The sequence below is a fragment of the Oncorhynchus mykiss genome, chromosome 28 (genome assembly GCF_013265735.2).
Source record: "Oncorhynchus mykiss isolate Arlee chromosome 28, USDA_OmykA_1.1, whole genome shotgun sequence".
NCBI lineage: Eukaryota > Metazoa > Chordata > Actinopteri > Salmoniformes > Salmonidae > Oncorhynchus > Oncorhynchus mykiss.
In genome coordinates this window covers 23,059,981-23,078,839 of record NC_048592.1, presented here as the reverse complement: position 1 = coordinate 23,078,839, position 18,859 = coordinate 23,059,981, and the positions used below count along the sequence as shown (strand labels likewise).

General features: G+C 43.2%; 1 protein-coding gene across 4 annotated transcripts in view; it reads right to left on the bottom strand.

Annotated features, from left to right (window-relative positions):
- The window catches only part of smg7 (SMG7 nonsense mediated mRNA decay factor), a 31,044-nt gene that overhangs the window by 8,982 nt on the left and 3,203 nt on the right, over positions 1 to 18,859 (bottom strand). The window contains exons 5-22 of one of the 4 annotated variants that reach the window (XM_036967133.1): positions 18,043 to 18,214; positions 17,851 to 17,922; positions 17,555 to 17,705; positions 17,205 to 17,340; positions 15,243 to 15,405; positions 14,765 to 14,924; positions 14,495 to 14,565; positions 14,339 to 14,399; positions 14,095 to 14,214; positions 13,454 to 13,871; positions 13,114 to 13,255; positions 12,811 to 12,950; positions 12,344 to 12,583; positions 11,537 to 11,893; positions 7,324 to 7,470; positions 6,520 to 6,606; positions 6,080 to 6,236; positions 5,281 to 5,364 (exon numbers count right to left, since the gene is read on the bottom strand). In XM_036967133.1, coding sequence (XP_036823028.1) covers positions 5,312 to 5,364; positions 6,080 to 6,236; positions 6,520 to 6,606; positions 7,324 to 7,470; positions 11,537 to 11,893; positions 12,344 to 12,583; positions 12,811 to 12,950; positions 13,114 to 13,255; positions 13,454 to 13,871; positions 14,095 to 14,214; positions 14,339 to 14,399; positions 14,495 to 14,565; positions 14,765 to 14,924; positions 15,243 to 15,405; positions 17,205 to 17,340; positions 17,555 to 17,705; positions 17,851 to 17,922; positions 18,043 to 18,214 — 2,847 coding nt within the window. In that variant the 3' untranslated portion in view covers positions 5,281 to 5,311. Of the gene's footprint in view, positions 1 to 5,280; positions 5,365 to 6,079; positions 6,237 to 6,519; positions 6,607 to 7,323; positions 7,471 to 11,536; positions 11,894 to 12,343; positions 12,584 to 12,810; positions 12,951 to 13,113; positions 13,256 to 13,453; positions 13,872 to 14,094; positions 14,215 to 14,338; positions 14,400 to 14,494; positions 14,566 to 14,764; positions 14,925 to 15,242; positions 15,406 to 17,204; positions 17,341 to 17,554; positions 17,706 to 17,850; positions 17,923 to 18,042; positions 18,215 to 18,859 lie in introns of those variants that run through there. The other 3 variants (XM_021589538.2, XM_021589540.2, XM_021589541.2) reach the window with 3 other exon arrangements.

The following is an 18,859-nucleotide window of genomic DNA, read 5'->3' as shown; positions in this document are numbered from 1 at the left end:
CTTTTTTGAAATCTGACACAGCGGCTGCACAAGTTAATCTTAAATTCTATGTAAAACATGTATCTTTCATCAAAGTTTATGATGAGTATTTCTGTTATTTGATGTGGCTCTCTGCAATTTCTCCAGATGTTTGGAGGCATTTCTGAACATGGTGCCAATGTAAACTGAGGTTTATGGATATAAAAATGAACTTGATCGAACAAAACATATGTATTGTGTAACATTGATTCCTGGGAGTGTCATCTGATGAAGATCGTCAAAGGTTAGTGATTCATTTTATCTATATTTCTGCTTTTTGTGACACCTCTCTTTGGTTGGAAAATGGCTGAATGCTTTCTGTGACAAGTTGCTGACCTAACATATGTTCTGCTTTCATGGAAAAGCCTTTTTGAAATCGGGCACGGTGGTTGGATTAACGAGAAGTGTTTCTTTAAAATGGTGTAAAATACTTGCATGGTTGAGGAATTTTAATTATGAGATTTGTTGTTTTGAATTTGGCGCCCGTAATTTCACTGGCTGTTGGCGAGGTGGGACGCTAGCGTCCCGAACGATCCCAGAGAGTTTAAATCACGCTACTCCATTCTTTTCATCTGTCGGCCCCAGCCCCGGACTCAGGCCCTATGTGTAGATAACCGACCCTCTCTGCCCATTCATTGCCATTTTACCGGTTGTTGTTGTCTTAACCGATTAGCGGTTGTTGTCTTACCCGTTGTCTTAGCTAGCTCTCCCAATCAACACCTGTGATTGCTTTATGCCTCGCTTTATGTCTCTCTCAAATGTCAATATGCCTTGTAACCTGTTGTTTAGGTTAGCTATCATGGTTTTAGTTACAATGAAACCCCTAGTTCCACTCATCATACCTCTGAGACCTCCTTTATCCCACCTCCCACACATACGGTGACCTCACCCAGTATAACCAGCATGTCCAGAGATGCAACCTCTCTTATCACTCAGTGCCTGGGCCTACCTCCGCTGTACCCGCACCCCACCATTCCCGTCTGCACATTATGCCCTGAATCTATTCTACCACGCCCAGAAATCTGCTCCTTTGATTCATTGTGCCCTACGCTCTAGACGACCAGTTTTGATAGCCTTTAGCCGTACCCTAATCCTACTCCTCCTCTGTTCCTCGGGTGATGTGGAGGTAAACCCAGGCCCTGCGTGTCCCCGGGCATCCTCATTTGTTGACTTCTGTCATCGAAAAAGCCTCGGATTCATGCATGTCAACATCAGAAGCCTCCTCCCTAAGTTTGTTTTACTCACTGTTTTAGCACACTCTGCCAACCCAGATGTCCTACACGCAGTCAGTCAGGAAAGCAAAGGCTAGCTTTTTCAAGCAGTTTTGGGACACTGTAAAGTCGATGGAGAACAAGAGCACCTCCTCCCAGCTGCCCACTGCACTGAGGCTAGGTAACACGGTCACCACCGATAAATCCATGAAATTCAAAAATTTCAATAAGCATCTCTACCGCTGGACATGCCTTCCTCTTGGCTACTCCAACCCCGGCCAACAGCTCCACCCCCACCCCGCAGCTACTCACCCGAGCCTCCCCAGCTTCTCCTTGACCCAAATCCAGATAGCAGATGTTCTGAAAGAGCTGCAAAACCTGGACCCGCACATATCAGCTGGGCTAGACAATCTGGACCCTCTCTTCTAAATCAATCCGCTGCCATAGTTGCAACCCCTATTACCAGCCTGTTCAGCCTCTTTTGTATTGTCCAAGATCCCTAAAGATTGGAAAGCTGCCGCGGTTATCCCCCTCTTCAAAGGGGGTTACACTCTAGACCCAAACTGCTATAGACCTAGATCTATCCTGCCAGGCCTATCTATCCCGCCAAGTCTTTGAAAGCCAAGTTAATAAACAGATCACTGACCATTTCGAATTTCAGCGTACCTTCTCCGCTGTACAATCCGGTTTCCGAGCCGGTCAAGAGTGCACCTCAGCCACGCTCAAGGTACTAAACGATATCATAATCGCCATTGATAAAAGACAGAACTGTGCAGCCGTCTTCACCGACCTGGCCAAGGCTTTCGAATCTGTCAATCACAACATTCTTATTGGCAGACTCAATATCCTTGGTTTCTCTAACAACTGCCTCGCTTGGTTCACCAACTACTTCTCAGATAGAGTTCAGTGTGTCAAATCGGAGGGCCTGTTGTCCGGATGTCTGGCTGTCTCTATGGGGGTACCACAGGGTTCAATTCTCGGGATGACTCTTTTCTCTGTATATATATCAATGATGTAGTTCTTGCTGCGGGTGATTCTTTGATCCACCTCTACGCAGATGACACCATTCTGTATACATCTGGCCCTTCTTTGGACACTTAACTAACCTCCAAACGAGCTTCAATGCCATACAACACTCCTTCCGTGGCCTCCAACTGCTCTTAAACGCTAGCAAAACCAAATGCATGCTCTTCAACCGTTCGCTGCCCAAGTCCGCCCGCTTGTCAGCTCGGGGGTTTGAACTTGCAACTTTTTGGTTACTAGTCTAACGCTCTAACCACTAGGCTACCCTGCCGCCCCAAATACCTAGGTGCCTGGCTAGACTGTAAACTCTCCTTCCAGAATCATATCAAAACATCTCCAATCCAATATCAAATCGGCGTTCTATTCCGCAACAAAGCCTCCTTCACTCACGCCGCCAAACTTACCCTCGTAAAACTGATTATCCTACCGATCCTCGACGATGTCATCTACAAAATAGAATTATCACTACTTACACACCATCATCTGCTCATCTATCACTCCAATGTTAATCTACTAAATTGTAATTATTTTGCTACTATGGCCCATTTGTTGCCTTTCCTCCTCGTGACATTTGCACACACTGTATATAGACTCTTTTTTTATATTGTGTTAGACTGTACGCTTGTTTATTCCATATGTAACTGAGTTGTTGTTTCTGTCGCACTGCTTTGCTTTATCTTGGCCAGGTCGCAGTTGTAAATGAGAACTTGTTCTCAACTAGCCTACCTGGTTAAATAAAGGTGAAATATAAATATATATATATATATATATATATATATATATATATATATATATATATATATATATATATATATATATATATATATATATATATATTTGTATTTTTTTTTTAAAAAGAGTCCATAACAGCTTATGGATCCCACTTGGAGAAGGTGAATCACGCAATGACCAGAAGTCACCAACAGTCCACTCCCCTACGTACACCAGAGTCTGATGTTTTATGCTACACAGAGAGCATCATGCGGATGGGTCAGCCCCCAGTACAACTCTATTGCAAGCTTTGGAGAAAGTGCCCCAATACCACCCCACTGGACTTCTCTCTGTAATCCATCTTCATGAGTGAAGGAAATGGACTGACAACTTCCATAGACTGTACTTTTTAAGTATGCCTGTTGTGACTACCTAGGCACTCTGACATTCATATGGAAGGTATCCTCACACAACAATAGTGTTCATCAGACCAGGCAAGATTCAGTCATCTCCACCCTGAGAAAATAAATACCAACATACCACACCAGAGCAATGCAAAAAGCATTCCTGAACAAATACGCACATGCTGCAAAAGTGAACTGCTACTTCCTGAGAGAAATGTATCAGTTTGACAGACAAGAGATAAGCAAACAATGGTAAACAGGGCCTACTTAATGAGAGAGTATCCTTGTTCCTCCTTGATGGTGATGACCCAGACCTGATAATGGATTTAAAGAAGCTGAATGGCAAACCACAATCCTTTTGGAAAGAAGTACCAAAGTATTTTAACAAATACACAGCTCATGTTAGCGATTGCAGACATGTTGAGTACTTGTACTTACCTTTTGCTATCTCAGTTGAAGACTTGTGTGACAGCGGAAAAGCGTCTTCCACCAGAAACTAAAATCCCCTCAATTCAGTGGCAAAGACTGTAGTTCACACCCAAGAATCCATGGTCCGTGTCTGCTCTCCAGTACACAGGAAGGTTTGACCTCAAGTTCATGGCCCAGTCTCAGGTGATAAGGGATATCAAGAAAAAGTTTGTTGCAGTACAGTGGAACTACATTAAGCAGTTTGCCTGCATGTGGCAGAAGGACTGTGAAATGTTGTGTGGATGATAAGGCAACCATCCCTGTCGGAGAACCTGGCCAGCCTATAGGGACCTGTAACAGGCAGACATCCAAGCACTGCTCCTGTTAGTGGGACAGTTCTAGCAGCTGCAGACCATGATTACCACGAGTGGACTTGTACTATCTGTCATGTTGATCCCAGACATTCCAGCATCTCCATCTAGTTCATGTCAATGACAAGGTTTTCCAGTCAACCAGCCCCCTTTTGACACACAGTTCAAAATCTCAGCATCCTCAGAGGAGAAAACTACAGTGCGCAGATGTCTCTCCCAACAAGTCCATCTTGATCACTCAATCTGATGGTGGGTCAGACCACAGAACCACATATGCCTCTGTTCAAGCATGCCACACACTCCTGTTTGTTTAACTGGATCTTGACATGCTTATCGCCTGTAGAACAGCACCAGGTAAACAGCTGGGACAAGCCTGCCGAGAGAGTTAATTCCCTTCTAAACTTGGGGCTTCGGGGAACAGCCCTGGCTACCCTAACCCCAGGGAGAAGATGGAAGAATCAAATGAGAAGCACGTGAAGAAGAGTAGCAACAATGACAAGTCTAAGTGAAAGAGCCACCAAACAACCAGACCTGAAAGAGGCTTTTGAAAAGCGTGTGCATCCTGTTGCAGCTCTTGTGATTGGTCGGTTTGAGCGCCTGGAGAGGAACACACATAGAAGTACATCAGCACACAACACAGGAAGAAATTGCCAAAATTCAACCATTCAACATCATTGATACAGAAGTTGACATGATGCATGACCTCAGCGGAAAAGGCCTAGACAAGGAACAGTACAACAAGCAATTCCAGGACAGTCATTTCAAGATGTCCTCCACATTTGCCAGAAGAACAATTTAAGAACTGAAGGTTTGTGCCTGATCCAACATTGACAGTGGACAAACGTGAGCACCAGACATGTGACGATCTGTACAGCCTGGACACCACTGAAAAGGATATTCCTTCTCTGACACCAAATATAGAAAATGTTAAGAGGAGTGCTGCCATGGTCAGTGCAAAGGTGAGAGCAACCATCAACTGTGTTGAATGTGAGAACCCAAGGTGCTTGTATGGCTGTCTAAAGAATAGAAAGCAATCCAACGCATTCGGGATGAGACATTTTTTACAAGTGGTTCAAAGATTTTCAAAGAAGACAATCCATATCATGAGCAGATAGTTGCTTTCAAGGGGCTAACCTGTGCAATGCAAGTGGAGACGCAGTATTATTCAACAATCAGTGTCATTCCCAGATGTGTGTCCATTGTGGATGTCTAGATGTTCTTGAGGGGGAAAGAGGTTGTGAGGCTCAAACAAGAATTCCAACATGTCAGGCCAATGAGCCAAGTGTGTAAGCAAGAAGGAAAGCAGTTCATTAAGAGAGCTCCAATAAATAAATAAAAATAAATGAACATGCTAGAGACCAGAAAAAACATGAAATAAAGCACAAAGCAGACCGTGCTGTTGAACAGTAAAAAGCAGCAGGTGATTGTGCTATTGCCTCTGACCACAGAACATAGTAGGTAATTTTTTATTTCCAGATGAGTCTACATGTTGAATCGCCATGGTTTGTTGACACCCAGTAGGTGATCTACTGTGAAGATGTTCTTGATTTTGAGTTCTTTTAATTTTCTATCAGGAATAAAGAAAAGTTATAGTTCTCATTGTATTTAATTTCTCATGATTATAACACTAACATCTGCATTATTTTTAAGAAAAACAGTGTAAGTTTTCACATGGAATAATATAGCTATTGAAGCTCACATTCTGCCCAGAGCCTGTACAAACTGCCCAGGACAATGTGGTAAAGTACTGTTATTCCTTATCCACTTAATGTTTTATTTTCCCCTCGCCTCACTTTTCTAGGGGAAAAAGCCATTAAAACAGTTTATCAATTTTGACTGGCCCAAGCGTGTTAATTAACACTAACAGGGGTGCTGTTGTGATGTTATGGACAGCTTGGTGTGAAAGGGGGGGGGGGAGAGCGGCGGCAGGTACCTGAGCTGGCAGGAAGGGACGGGGACCATGGAGTTCCTTCAAACAGGGAGTAGAGAGAAGGTTCCTGGTGAAGCATGGGAGTGTCGGGCTTGGGGTTGGGAGCCATGTTCTTCCCATAGGCCTGGCTGAAAATGCTGTTGTTTTGATAGGAACTCTCCTAAACCAAGAACAAAAATACACAATTAGGCCTTTGTCATACGATCAAATGCCAGTCATACATACCCCTTTAGTTAACATTAAACATGGCATTTAAAACTCAACTGGTATTTCAGAGCAAACATACTTAAAAAGAAGCTCAGTGAGACTTCATTTACAAATCTGGCTCAGAGTGACCTTAAACCACTGCATGTGAGATGCTGCAGACATTTTCCTTTTCAACAAACAGCAGTCAAAACAAGTATAGGGGCAGGGCGGAGCTTTTCCCATGCATACATACGGACCTGAATTGGGAACCCAGATAAGGGCATGAGAGAAGATGACTGGCCCATCACCTCAGAGCCACTTTCCATTCTTGACTGACTTGGCAACTATAGGAGAGAGTTGGGGAAAACAGTTACAGTATCAGATGTGTTAACTAATAGCTTCTGATGAATGTAATTTATTCCATCAGCACATTCTCCCAAGTCGACGCTGCAGGTGTTTGTATGTTTGCTATTAATACTGACAGGGTTGAAATTTACACAACATGTAATCCCAGTTACAGTTTGTTCAACCTGATCAAGTACAAAATGTCTGTTTCTCTCATTGTGGATAATGTAGGCATGCCTACAACATTTTACAGGAATTCTGCATAGACAACATTTAGCCTAATCCTCCAAAAATGCACAGTGACTGCTCAGAAGTACTGGGTGTATTTCTGTTAACATAGAATAAGGAACAAAACCACACAATCATATAAACACTAGCCTGGAAAAACACACGTACAGATTCTGAACTCTTATTTAACATATAAGCCTTACAGTATTTAAATGAGCCATATCCCTCCCACTTAAGTATTCTACTCACATCCCAGACAATGCTTCTTAAAACTAGTTGTAAAGGTGAATCTGGGCCTGTATTCATAAAGCGCCTCATGAGTACTGACCCTGAATCAGCCCCCCCCCCCCCCCCCCCCCCCTACATGTAATCTTACTCATTATGTTCTAAAACTGATCCTAGATCAGCATGCTTTATGAATACGTGTCCTGATGTTTAACATGCTGGTTAAGCCAGGGGGATTACATTAAGAGAAATTAACTACGTACAAATATATTTCGTCCTGGAGCAGTACTAAGAGGGCCAGCCAAGGCCTGGTAGAAACCATGAGGCTTAGTAAAGGCCAGCTCTTCCTCCTCCTCAAAATCTGATATACTTTTTAACAGGTCTGGAGGCAGAAGAGGGGAGCTCTTGTCCTAGTGAGAGAATGAAGCAAAAAAGAATGGAAGGAAAAAAGAAACAGAAAAGGTAAGCCAGTAAGAAATAGGTTGGCAAAGGGATAAGTTACCCAAAGATGTGGAGAAGCCAGTAAAAAGGTAGAAAAAAGACAGGCCTAGTTTTCCAGATATACACTGGGTTTATGAGTCTAATTTACCAAAGGTATTATATAAACCCATACATTGCAGTTGGAGTTGTTCAAGCATAACAATTTGACACCAATGTAAGATGCTGGAGATTAATCATACAACCAGATAGTATTACAACTTTCAAATTCCTTCCTAGTCAAGTCGAACACCTTAGAAAAAAATGAAAATGAGGCCAAAACAGAAGTGGGAGGAACCTGCAAGCACTACATAAGAACAACATACAGTTGAAATCGGAGGTTACATACACTTAGGTTGGAGTCATTAAAACTCATTTTTCAACCACTCCACACATTTCTTGTTAACAAACTAGTTTTGGAAAGTCGGTTAGGACATCTACTTTGTGCATGACAAGTAATTTTTCCAACAATTGTTTAGACAGATTATTTCCCTGTATCACATGTCCAGTGGGTCAGAAGTTTACATACACTAAGTTGACTGTGCCTTTAAACAGCTTGGAAAATTCCAGAAAATGATGTCCTGTGGAGGTGTACCTGTGTCCCTGTGGATGTATTTCAAGGCCTACCTTCAAACTCAGTGCCTCTGTGCTTGACATCATGGGAAAATCAAAAGAAATCAGCCAAGACCTAGAAATTGTAGACCTCCACACGTCTGGTTCATCCGTTGGAGCAATTTCCAAACGCCTGAAGGTACCACGTTCATCTGTACAAACAATAATACGCGAGTATAAACACTATGGGACCACGCAGCCGTCATACCGCTCAGGAAGGAGAAGCGTTCTGTCTCCTAGAGATGAACGTACGTTGGTGCGAAAAGTGCAAATCTATCCCAGAACAGCAGCAAAGGACCTAGTGAAGATGCTGGAGGAAAAAAGTATCTATATCCACAGTAAAACACGTCCTATATCGACATAACCTGAAAGGCCGCTCAGCAAGGAAGAAGCCACTGCTCCAAAACTGCCATAAAAAAGGCAGACTATGGTTTGCAACGGCACATGAAGACAAAGATTGTACTTTTCGGAGAAATGTACTCTGGTCTGATGAAACAAATATAGAACTGTTTGGCCATAATGACCATCGTTATGTTTGGAGTAAAAAGGGGGAAGCTTGCAAGCTGAAGAACACCATCCCAACCGTGAAGCACGGGAGAGGCAGCATCATGTTGTGGGGGTGCTTTGCTGCAGGAGGGACTGGTGCACTTCACAAAATAGATGGCATCGTGAGGATGGACAATTATGTGGATATATTAAAAGCAACATCTCAAGACATTGGTCAGGAAGTTAAAGCTTGGTCGCAAATGGGGCTTCCAAATGGACAATGACCCCAAGCATACATCCAAAGTTGTGAAAAAATGGCTTAAAGACAACAAAGCCAAGGTATTAGAATGGCCATCACAAAGCCCTGACCTCAAACCTATAGAAAATTTGTGGGCAGAACTGAAAAAGCATGTGCGAGCAAGGAGGCCTACAAACCTGACTCAGTTACACCAGCTCTGTCAGGAGGAATGGGCCAAAATTCACCAAACTTATTTTGGGAAGCTTGTGGAAGGCTACCTGAAATGCTTGACCCAAGTTAAACAATTTAAAGGAAATGTTACCAAATACTAATTGAGTGTATGTCAACTTCTGACCAACTGGGAATGTGATGAAAGAAATGAAAGCTAAAATAAATAATTTTCTATTATTCTGACATTTCACATTCTTAAAATAAAGTGGTGATCCTAACTGACCTAAGACAGGGAATTTTTACTAGGATTAAATGTCAGGAATTGTGAAAAACTGAGTTTAAATGTATTTGGCTAAGGTGTATGTAAACTTCCGACTTCAACTGTAGCTCCCAATCGGTTGCACAAACAATCAACAAGTATGGTCAGTCCAGTAGCAGATCTTTAAAACCTACACGCTGGACATATTTCCTGTGGGTCCAGGACAGGATTTCCGAAGCATACACCAGGCCAATAAATGAGTCCAGCGAGAGCCAATGGACTCAAATCCAACATTTAGTGTTGAGTAGGCTAATAATGTACCCTTCAGCATAGGCATCATATAGCCCAATACGCATCCTCTCAGCACTTTGTTACAACAGTAACACCATAAATACACCAAATCGTAAAACACACTAAAGAATTGTAAATATTGTTTTACAAATAAATAAACATAAACTAGGGTTCCATCCAATTGGCGACAGATGATTTTCATGTGAATATTCTAAAATCCGCATTAAAAACATGCGCATTTTACCACCACAGATGCGTTTCCATCAAATAGACTTGTTGAGGATAAAAGGTTGTGTGTGATGACATAGTAGAAGGTATTTTTATGTGCTCTGTTAAATTCCCATGTATGAAATAAAAAAAACAAGTTAATCGGGTGTCCGTTGCATTTTCAACTCGGATGATTTTCGCACAAAAAATGTTGCGTTAGATAGCAAGTGTGTCCACTCTGGTATTGGCAAGTGCGCTCTAGCCAACAGCTCGCAGATACAGTGGGGATAGGCCTTTAACCAACATGAGATTATTGTGAAGAAAAGAGCAAGATCATTTTTATTTGTCAAATGACAGCCAAGCAAGCAGCGATGATCATGTCACCAGAATAAGACCCTCGATATTTATTGGAATGAAGCATCAAGCTCATCACCTTGTACTTTCACAACTTATTTCATCTGTAGTCTAATAAACTGCATACTTTCCCGAAGTAGTGGGAGGACCACATCCTCGCATGACTCCAAGTTTACTTCAAATATTGATTTAATAATCATCATCATCATATCGCACATAATTAATTTTAACAAAAAAATCCCACCTCGTCTAGCGTATTTTGTTTTGACGACATTTGGAAAGTTTACAGGCAAATGTTGTGTTTCCATCAGGACTGTCATGACTTTTATCCGCCATATACTTTACTCACATAAAAAAGGTTGTCCCTCCTGTCTCAGCCTCCAGTATTTATGCTGCAGTAGTTTATGTGTCGGGGGGCTAGGGTCAGTTTGTTATATCTGGAGTACTTCTCCTGTCCTATTCGGTGTCCTGTGTGAATCTAAGTGTGCGTTCTCTAATTCTCTCCTTCTCTCTTTCTCTCTCTCGGAGGACCTGAGCCCTAGGACCATGCCCCAGGACTACCTGACATGATGACTCCTTGCTGTCCCCAGTCCACCTGGCTGTGCTGCTGCTCCAGTTTCAACTGTTCTGCCTTATTATTATTCGACCATGCTGATCATTTATGAACATTTGAACATCTTGGCCATGTTCTGTTATAATCTCCACCCGGCACAGCCAGAAGAGGACTGGCCATCCCACATATGCTCTCTCTAATTCTCTCTTTCTCTCTCTCGGAGGACCTGAGCCCTAGGACCATGCCCCAGGAATACCTGACATGATGACTCCTTGCTGTCCCCAGTCCACCTGACTGTGCTGCTGCTCCAGTTTCAACTATTCTGCCTTATTATTATTCGACCATGCTGGTCATTTATGAACATTTGAACATCTTGACCATGTTTTGTTATAATCTCCACCCGGCACAGCCAGAAGAGGACTGGCCACCCCACATAGCCTGGTTCCTCTCTAGGTTTCTTCCTAGGTTTTGGCCTTTCTAGGGAGTTTTTCCTAGCCACCGTGCTTCTTCACCTGCATTGCTTGCTGTTTGGGGTTTTAGGCTGGGTTTCTGTACAGCACTTTGAGATATCAGCTGATGTACGAAGGGCTATATAAAATACATTTGATTGATTGATTGATTGGCTGGAACTGGTTATAGAAAAGAAAGAGCATAAGACCAAACCTATTCCACAACCCTTCCTTCTCCTTAAACTCTCCATTCCCTAATTTGCAGTGTTTAGTCTCAAATGGAACCTGGTCAAAAGTAGGGCACTAAATAAGGAATAGAGTGCCATTTGGGATGCAACTTAGGTCTGTCTAGGTGGTTGAGGAGTACACCAAGACTCACCTCAAAAGGAGGCCCTCTGGGTGTGTTGTCCTGGTCTGGGTGGAAGGCCCCGGGGGGCAGCCGCTTGCCTATCCTCTCCCCCACCATCGGTCTGTTATCCCCCATACGGTAGGAAGGGTCCCAGTAAAAATCCTGTATTTTCACATCCGGGTACTTCATCTTCTTGTCCATGCTGTTCTGCTGGGGCACCGTCTGCATGGCGTACTGCTGTTGCTCAAAGAGCTTGAGGGGGTCCTGGGGGCTTCCCATGTAGTAGGGCTGCTTGACAGGCATCTGCATGGCCTGCATCTTCTGCATGGTGGGCTGGGTCTGGTGCTGCTGGCCCCACATCTGTCCAGCCTGATCTACTTGCATGTACTGTTGGTCAGGAGGAAAACAGGACACTTGTCAAAAAAAAATCCCTGCAGCACAACACACTAAAACAGTCCATCAATGCAGGAAAAACATGACGCCCATCATACATTTCAAGTTGCAGCGCAAAACAGTAAAACTGCCTCTAACAGACAAGCTCATTAATTACGGCAGAAAACGTTTATTTATTTATTTTTTATCTTTATTTAACTAGGCAAGTCAGTTTAGAACACATTCTTATTTTCAATGACGGCCTAGGAACAGTGGGCTAACTGCCTGTTCAGGGGCAGAACAACAGACCTTTTACCTTGTCAGGTCAGGTATTCGATCTTGCAACCTTTCGGTTACAAGTCCAATGCTCTATCCTGTAAATAACCATTCTGTCTTTCAACAGACTGGACTGATGTTATCTATTAGTATCTTACCAGACCAGAACCATTGTGATCTATAATTTACCTGCTGCATCCCTGGATGGTGAGGTGGGCTTTTGCCCAGCTGTACTGGCTGCACAGGCTTGGTGGGTGACTGCTGCTGTTGGACAAGAGCCTGGACCTGGAGCTGCACCTGCTGCATGGTCTGAGAAGGCTGTTGCTGGGGCTGGCCCTGGGGGGCCCCTTGGTTCATCGCCCCTGGCACTGACGGCCTCTGCTGGCTGTATGGAATGTGCGACGGCTTCCCAGTCTGAACCTGCACCTGCTGGATGCCATGAAAAAGACTTCGTTATGGTATCGTTGTTTGGTTCTAAGCACATTTGAATATGTTTGCACAAGAGGATCAGGGGGTGGTTTTCCAAATTAAACATAGCCCTGGACTAAAAGTAATTTTCAATGGAGATTCTACATTAAAAGTCCTTTTAAATCCAGGATTAGGCTTAATCTGTGTCCGCTATTCTGGCCCTTAGAGTTGAGCATGTCTCCCTTTACCTGCTGGGCACCGGGCTGCTGAGGGTGGGAGGCCGACTGCAGGAACGGCCCGGGGACAGACATGCCCGTAGAGAAGGTAAAGCCCGGATTCATGGAGAACGCCACAGGAGGAGGGATCACATAGGCCGGAGGGGGGAAACCTGGAAAGATCAAGTTAATTTAATTTATTCACATGGCAGAATACAATTGAACTGCAAACAGTTTCAACATAAAACAGAGAAGGTTATTCACTACTCTTAGATCTAAAAATCTTTTAAGTGTAAAACTTTTCAATCTAGGCACTGTGAGAGGTAGTGCTAGTACCTTGTCGGCTGGGCAGTGGAGGGAAGGCTCCCGGGTGGTGGATGGGGATGAACTGGGAGGAGCAGGTAGTCTGGGTCTGAGTGACTGGAGTCTTCCTGGCCTCAGACACTGGCGTCTTCCTCATATCCGACTGGGCTTTCACCTGCATGAAGACACACAAACTCAGTCAGTAAAGTACTTAAGCCTTCAACCACAATAAACATGTCTGAATCCCAAAGGGCACTCAGTGGGCCCTGGTCAAAAGTAATGCATTCCATAGGGGGTAGGGTGCTTTGTGGGATGCATACATACAATCACAGGATATATCCCAACTTAAAGAAAAACAGTTTATTTATTTGACCTGTTTCCCTGCGTCTGCAGCTTTCTCATGGCTGTTCTTCTTCACCTCACTCTTCCTCTTGCCATCCCTCTTCTGCTCTCCTTTTCCCGGCACCCCGTTGCCTTTGCCGAAGTCCCTTCGTTCCTTCCCTGCCTCCTTCTGGTGGTGATTGCGGCTGGACTCCCTGCTCTGCTCCCGGGGCTTGATGTTCTCCTTGAAGGTCACCACGGGCCTCTCGCCAATCTCCAACACGCTGTTCTGGGTCTTTCCCATGGACAGGACTGACTTCAGGCCCATGTTGCCCTCGTTGGGGGTCTGCTCACTGTTGGAGGACTCCTGGAGCACAGGGGCATCTTTCTCCTGGGGCTCCTCGATGGCCAATTCCTCGATGTCGGTGATGAACAGCAGCAGGCCGTCGCTGACTTTGTACTGAATCAGCCTGAAACATAGCACACACAAGATTATTTTATTATCCAATGTACATGGGAGTCCAAAGCAAACTTGTCTTCTGCTTTATTCCAACCCCTCCAAAATACACAGGCCGTGTGAAATACTGTTGCATCTATTAAAAGAAAGCAATTATTCAAAGATGGAAACTGCTTTTATATTGTTGTTATGGATGTGGTAGTTCAAAACAGTAATGGGTAGAGAGGAAGACACACCCTGGCTGGTTGTCTGCCACCCATTTCCCCAGGCTGATGAGCCTCTGATGACGGGCACGGACTGGCAGACCCTCCTTGTCCACAGCAACACCCTGGTGGCCTTTAGTGAAGTCAAGGGTCCTGGAAAAGGAGTACACCAAAATGGGTGGCAGACCATGGTTAATACACTAAAACATGGTATGCACACAACGACACATTCTATATGGAAGAGAGGCTGAGCCAAAAGGGGATGTACTGTATGTACCGTAGCGCTGGCCTGAGAGCCAAAAACCCCTGCAGTTCAAACTCCTCTGGAAGTGGAGTCACTGGAAGAGAGAGGTAAGGGACATTATTTAGAGACAATCAACAAAAAGTTAAACAAATTTGTATATCAAAAGCAGAGATATCGAATGGCCATTACTTGATGCACAGGAAACATCCTCTTCCTTTGGCTGGAAACTGTTCAGAATGGACACCAGCCAAGGCCAAACACTAAGGTGAAATAAGAGCAAAATATTGTTTAACTAAATGTAGACCATACAAAACCACATTCAAAAGTATTACTGCTATTACTAAGATCTAAAAGAAAAAAGTCCAAAACAAATAAACACGCTACAACACCAGACAGGCAGAATGTATCTAAACACCTAGAGGGAAAACAGTGACATTGAAAGAGAAAAGATACACATACTACTGTCGTCTGTCCACAGCACCGTCCTGAAAAACGGTAGGTCGTAGTTTGAGCCAGTCCAGGGACACCTTGATGGCTGGCAATGGACATTCTCCCATGATCTCCTCTCCTCGGTTCTTGTTCAGCAGTGCTCGGCTACACATGACACCAAGAAATGACACTGTGGGAAAGGAAGAGGGCCTTAAAACACCAACAACAACCTGGCTCCTTGAATCATTCCAATTCCACAGAGAGTGAGGTCGAGGAAAGAGAAACAGGTCATCTGATAGTGGGGCCGTGAGAAAGCACCCTGCAGTTGACACAGTTCAATCTAAGATAACTGATTTGGTAACATCGATAAGTACTTCCAGATTATTTTTTAAAAAGCAAGTAAAACTCCAAATCTAAAAACAGCAGTTGCATAACCATGAACAGCCATGTCATTCACAAAGTAAGATGTATCGTGCATATTGAGAGACAATTGGAGTTGGGGACATACTGAAGAGACCGAGAAGTTGGAACCAGCCGATTTGCTCCTCGGAGCTGAAGCTCTGGTCGTCTGTTTCATTGCCGAAGTCCCTCAGATGGTGCAGCTCAAACATGTTGATAATTGTTATGTGGACCAGCTGCTGGGAGCTGAAGGCTTTCTGCAGAATCAGCCGCTACAAAAAAACAAGGATGTTTACGCTACTTTCATATGGAATTGGGGTAGCTTCAGACATCTTCGGGCAGTTTCCTGGATACAGATTAAGCCTAGTCCTGAACTAAAAAGTACTTTCAAAGAATATTCTCCAATGAGAATAATTAAGTCCAGGACTAGGCTTAATCAGTGTCCGGGAAACCGGCCCAAAGACTTTCGTAGAATGGTACATATCCAAGACCACTATTATCTACGCTTACAGACAAGACTTCACAGTATGTTGCCTATTACATTTTTTTTTTAGTAGATTTTTAAGATCTGCTAATATTTGTTTCAAAACCAATTCAGTCTTTTTTTTGCCAGATTCTTGCCGGGATAAGCTTTTCTAATCGCCAGTGCACGGCAAGTTGGAGTAGATATGAGCCTGTGTCTATTTTAATAAATCCATTGAATAAACTATGTTATTAGTCTGTGCAGCCTGAGGAAATCAATAGTTAATTAAACAGACAAGACACACTTAGGCTACCCTGATCACAGTCACAGATTTTATAGAAGGCTATGAATATAAATGAAATATAACACAAAATACAAATAATATTTTTTAACCACACTACTTGAGTCACGGCAACGTGTGGAACCGCTGTCATAAAAAAAGGTAATAATTTATAAACAGAGCCCAAGCTTTTCTGATCCCTGTTTCATCTTTTTCCTACCCTCACTCCACTTTGTTAGGGAGCAGGGTCTTACATTGAGTATACTCATCATGATACCGATAGAAAATAATAGCAATCTATATTTTCCAAAAGCATGCGAGTATCATGTTCATATTTCACAGCCTCCGTGGGCTTTTAGACAGTTGCCTATACGTGATAGAGCAAAATAATAGGCTGCTCTTGATTTAGGCTACATTATTGCATGCTAAATGTTTCTGGTCAGTGATAGATGAGGAAACAAATAGATGCGCTTTACCACCTTCACATATTTGCCCAGCCAGAGAATTAACCAAATTTACAGACAGATTCAGTGAAACAAAATCACACTGATTGATTAAGTCACAGGCATTTGGTCAGGAGTAGGCCTAGTCTACTAAGCGACTGAAGAGCAAAATAATCCACTTGTTAAATTATATGGAACTAAAATATAAAAACGCAACAATTTAAAAGATTTAGCTGAACAGGGTTTATATAAGGAAATCAGTCAATTGAAATAAATTCATTAGGCCCTAATCTATTGATTTCACGACTGGGCAGGAGCTTAGCCATGGGTGGGCCTGGGAGGGCATAGGCCCACCCACTGGGGAGCCAGGCACAGCCAATCAGATTAAGTTTTCCCCCCAACAAAAAGGGCTTTATTACAGACATAAATAGTCCTCAGCAGCAGCAGCAACAGGAACAGGAATTATATATGGATCCATCTTGTTGAGATTAAGAAAACAGTGCATGAGTGGGCTATGAGAAAACATGGGTGAAGGGACATGCCTTGCAAAGTTTAGAACTGCCAGGAGGATAGTAGTAACGGGCGCTGCCTAGCAACCATCCAAGACCTTAAGAGCATAGTGTGCGTGCCAATGCTGCCTCAGCATTACAGATACATTTCATACTAAACCGTAAGCAGAACATTACCGCAATCATGACCAGGTCATCAGGCAGAAATAAAATAGAGGCTTTGTCGCCAGTAATACCTTTCATCTATAAAGAAAAGTAGGCAAAAAGTTGACAGGATGCTGAAGTTGGTGGAAACACGTCTTGGTTTGAAAGGTATATATCCTTAGTTCCCCTTCACAAAGTATGCAAGGATTTAAACTTTACTTTAAAACATTACCTGAAACTGTTCTTCCAGCTTTTCTCTCAGGTTGTTAAGCTTCTCCAGGCTCTTGCTCAGGTAAACGTGACCATGGAACTTGATGAAGGCCTTGATGAAATCTGACACACTCCACTTTGTTTTGACCTCATCGCGGCTGAGGACGAGACAGGGATTAAGTATACATGGAACAACTTTAACTCCATACACTGTAAACCAGCTGGGTGATATCAACACCAGTTAAGATGGAAATCAAAATGCTCATTAGTCCCATCCCAAATGATGGTTGATAAAGGTGGGAAAATAAATAAAGCTAAACATCTTCAAAAGAGCAATTGAAATGAGGCTACAATAAAAATGCTCAATGATACCTTTCAACAGCTTTAGCGAGAGCTTTCTGCAGGTTGGTGGAGGCTGCAGGGAAAGGGAACTTGACGGCAATGCTCCTGCAGTAGTAGAATATCGTTGTGAGGTGGTCCCCTTTAGAGGAGGCCAGGATGGCCAGCTGATTGTAAGGCTGACCTGTTGGAGGAGAGACATTGACAGATCAACAGAAGACTCCGTATACGGAAATGATTTCCTTGTCAGGTAAAAGAAAAAGCACATTAATGTTGCGTGTGTCAGTAAACAAATACTGTACAGGAAAACTTCTGTATAAAGTACTTACCATTTGAAGGGACAAGTTGAGCTGCGTGTCTGTAATAGGACTCCGCTTGGCTGGTTTGGTTGCGATATCGTGCTGGAAGGGGGGGGGGGGGGGGGGGGTAGCGTGTAAGAAAAACTCCTCAAAGCATTGCTTTGACCACAAAATGGTCTGCACAGTTAAATTATTTTGTAGCGATAATGTGACAACACTCACCGATGTCTCCGAGGTGGACGAGACAATGCTGGCAGATATAAGAGCAAGAGCTGGGTTGGGGTTTTACAATGGCGCTGGTGTTGGTCTGTTTATTGCTGATAATTCCAAGCTGAGATGACTTCACACGGCAAGGCAAGTCCACGTTGAACACGGTACACAGCTCCTGTAGTAACTGTTAGAGGCCAGGATCAACTATTATTAAGAGCAGCCGAGTTCTGCCTCATTTTCACATTGTAGATCTTCAAATATAATTTTATGTGTAATGTGTTGACACCAGTTGAAACTGTCCTGACTTTTGTTATTAAATGAATCATTTAGAAATTACAGCACTTTTTGTACATAGTCCCCTCATTGTAAGGGACAAATTCACTTGTGTATTAAAGTAGTAAAAAGAGTGAGTATTTGATCCCATATTCATAGCACGCAATGAATACATCAAGCTTGTAACTTCTGTTGTACATTGTTCCCTAATCAAAAAAACGTAATAAATACATTTCAAGCATCATTTTAATTTCTGATGAACATACACTATCCAGTGCATTCGGAAAGTATTCAGACCCTTTGGCATTCTCCAAATTTTGTTACGTTAGTCTTATTCTAAATTGTATTAAAATGTTTAAAAATTCTCAATCTACACACAATACCCCAAAATGACAAAGTGACATTTCTGGAGCATTGAAGGTACCCAAGAACACAGTGGCCTGTATTTAAATTAAATACATTTGGAACCACCAAGACTCTTCTAGAGCTGGCCAAACTGAGCGATCGGTGGAGAAGGGCCTTGGTCAGGGATGTGACCAAGAATCCGATGGTCACT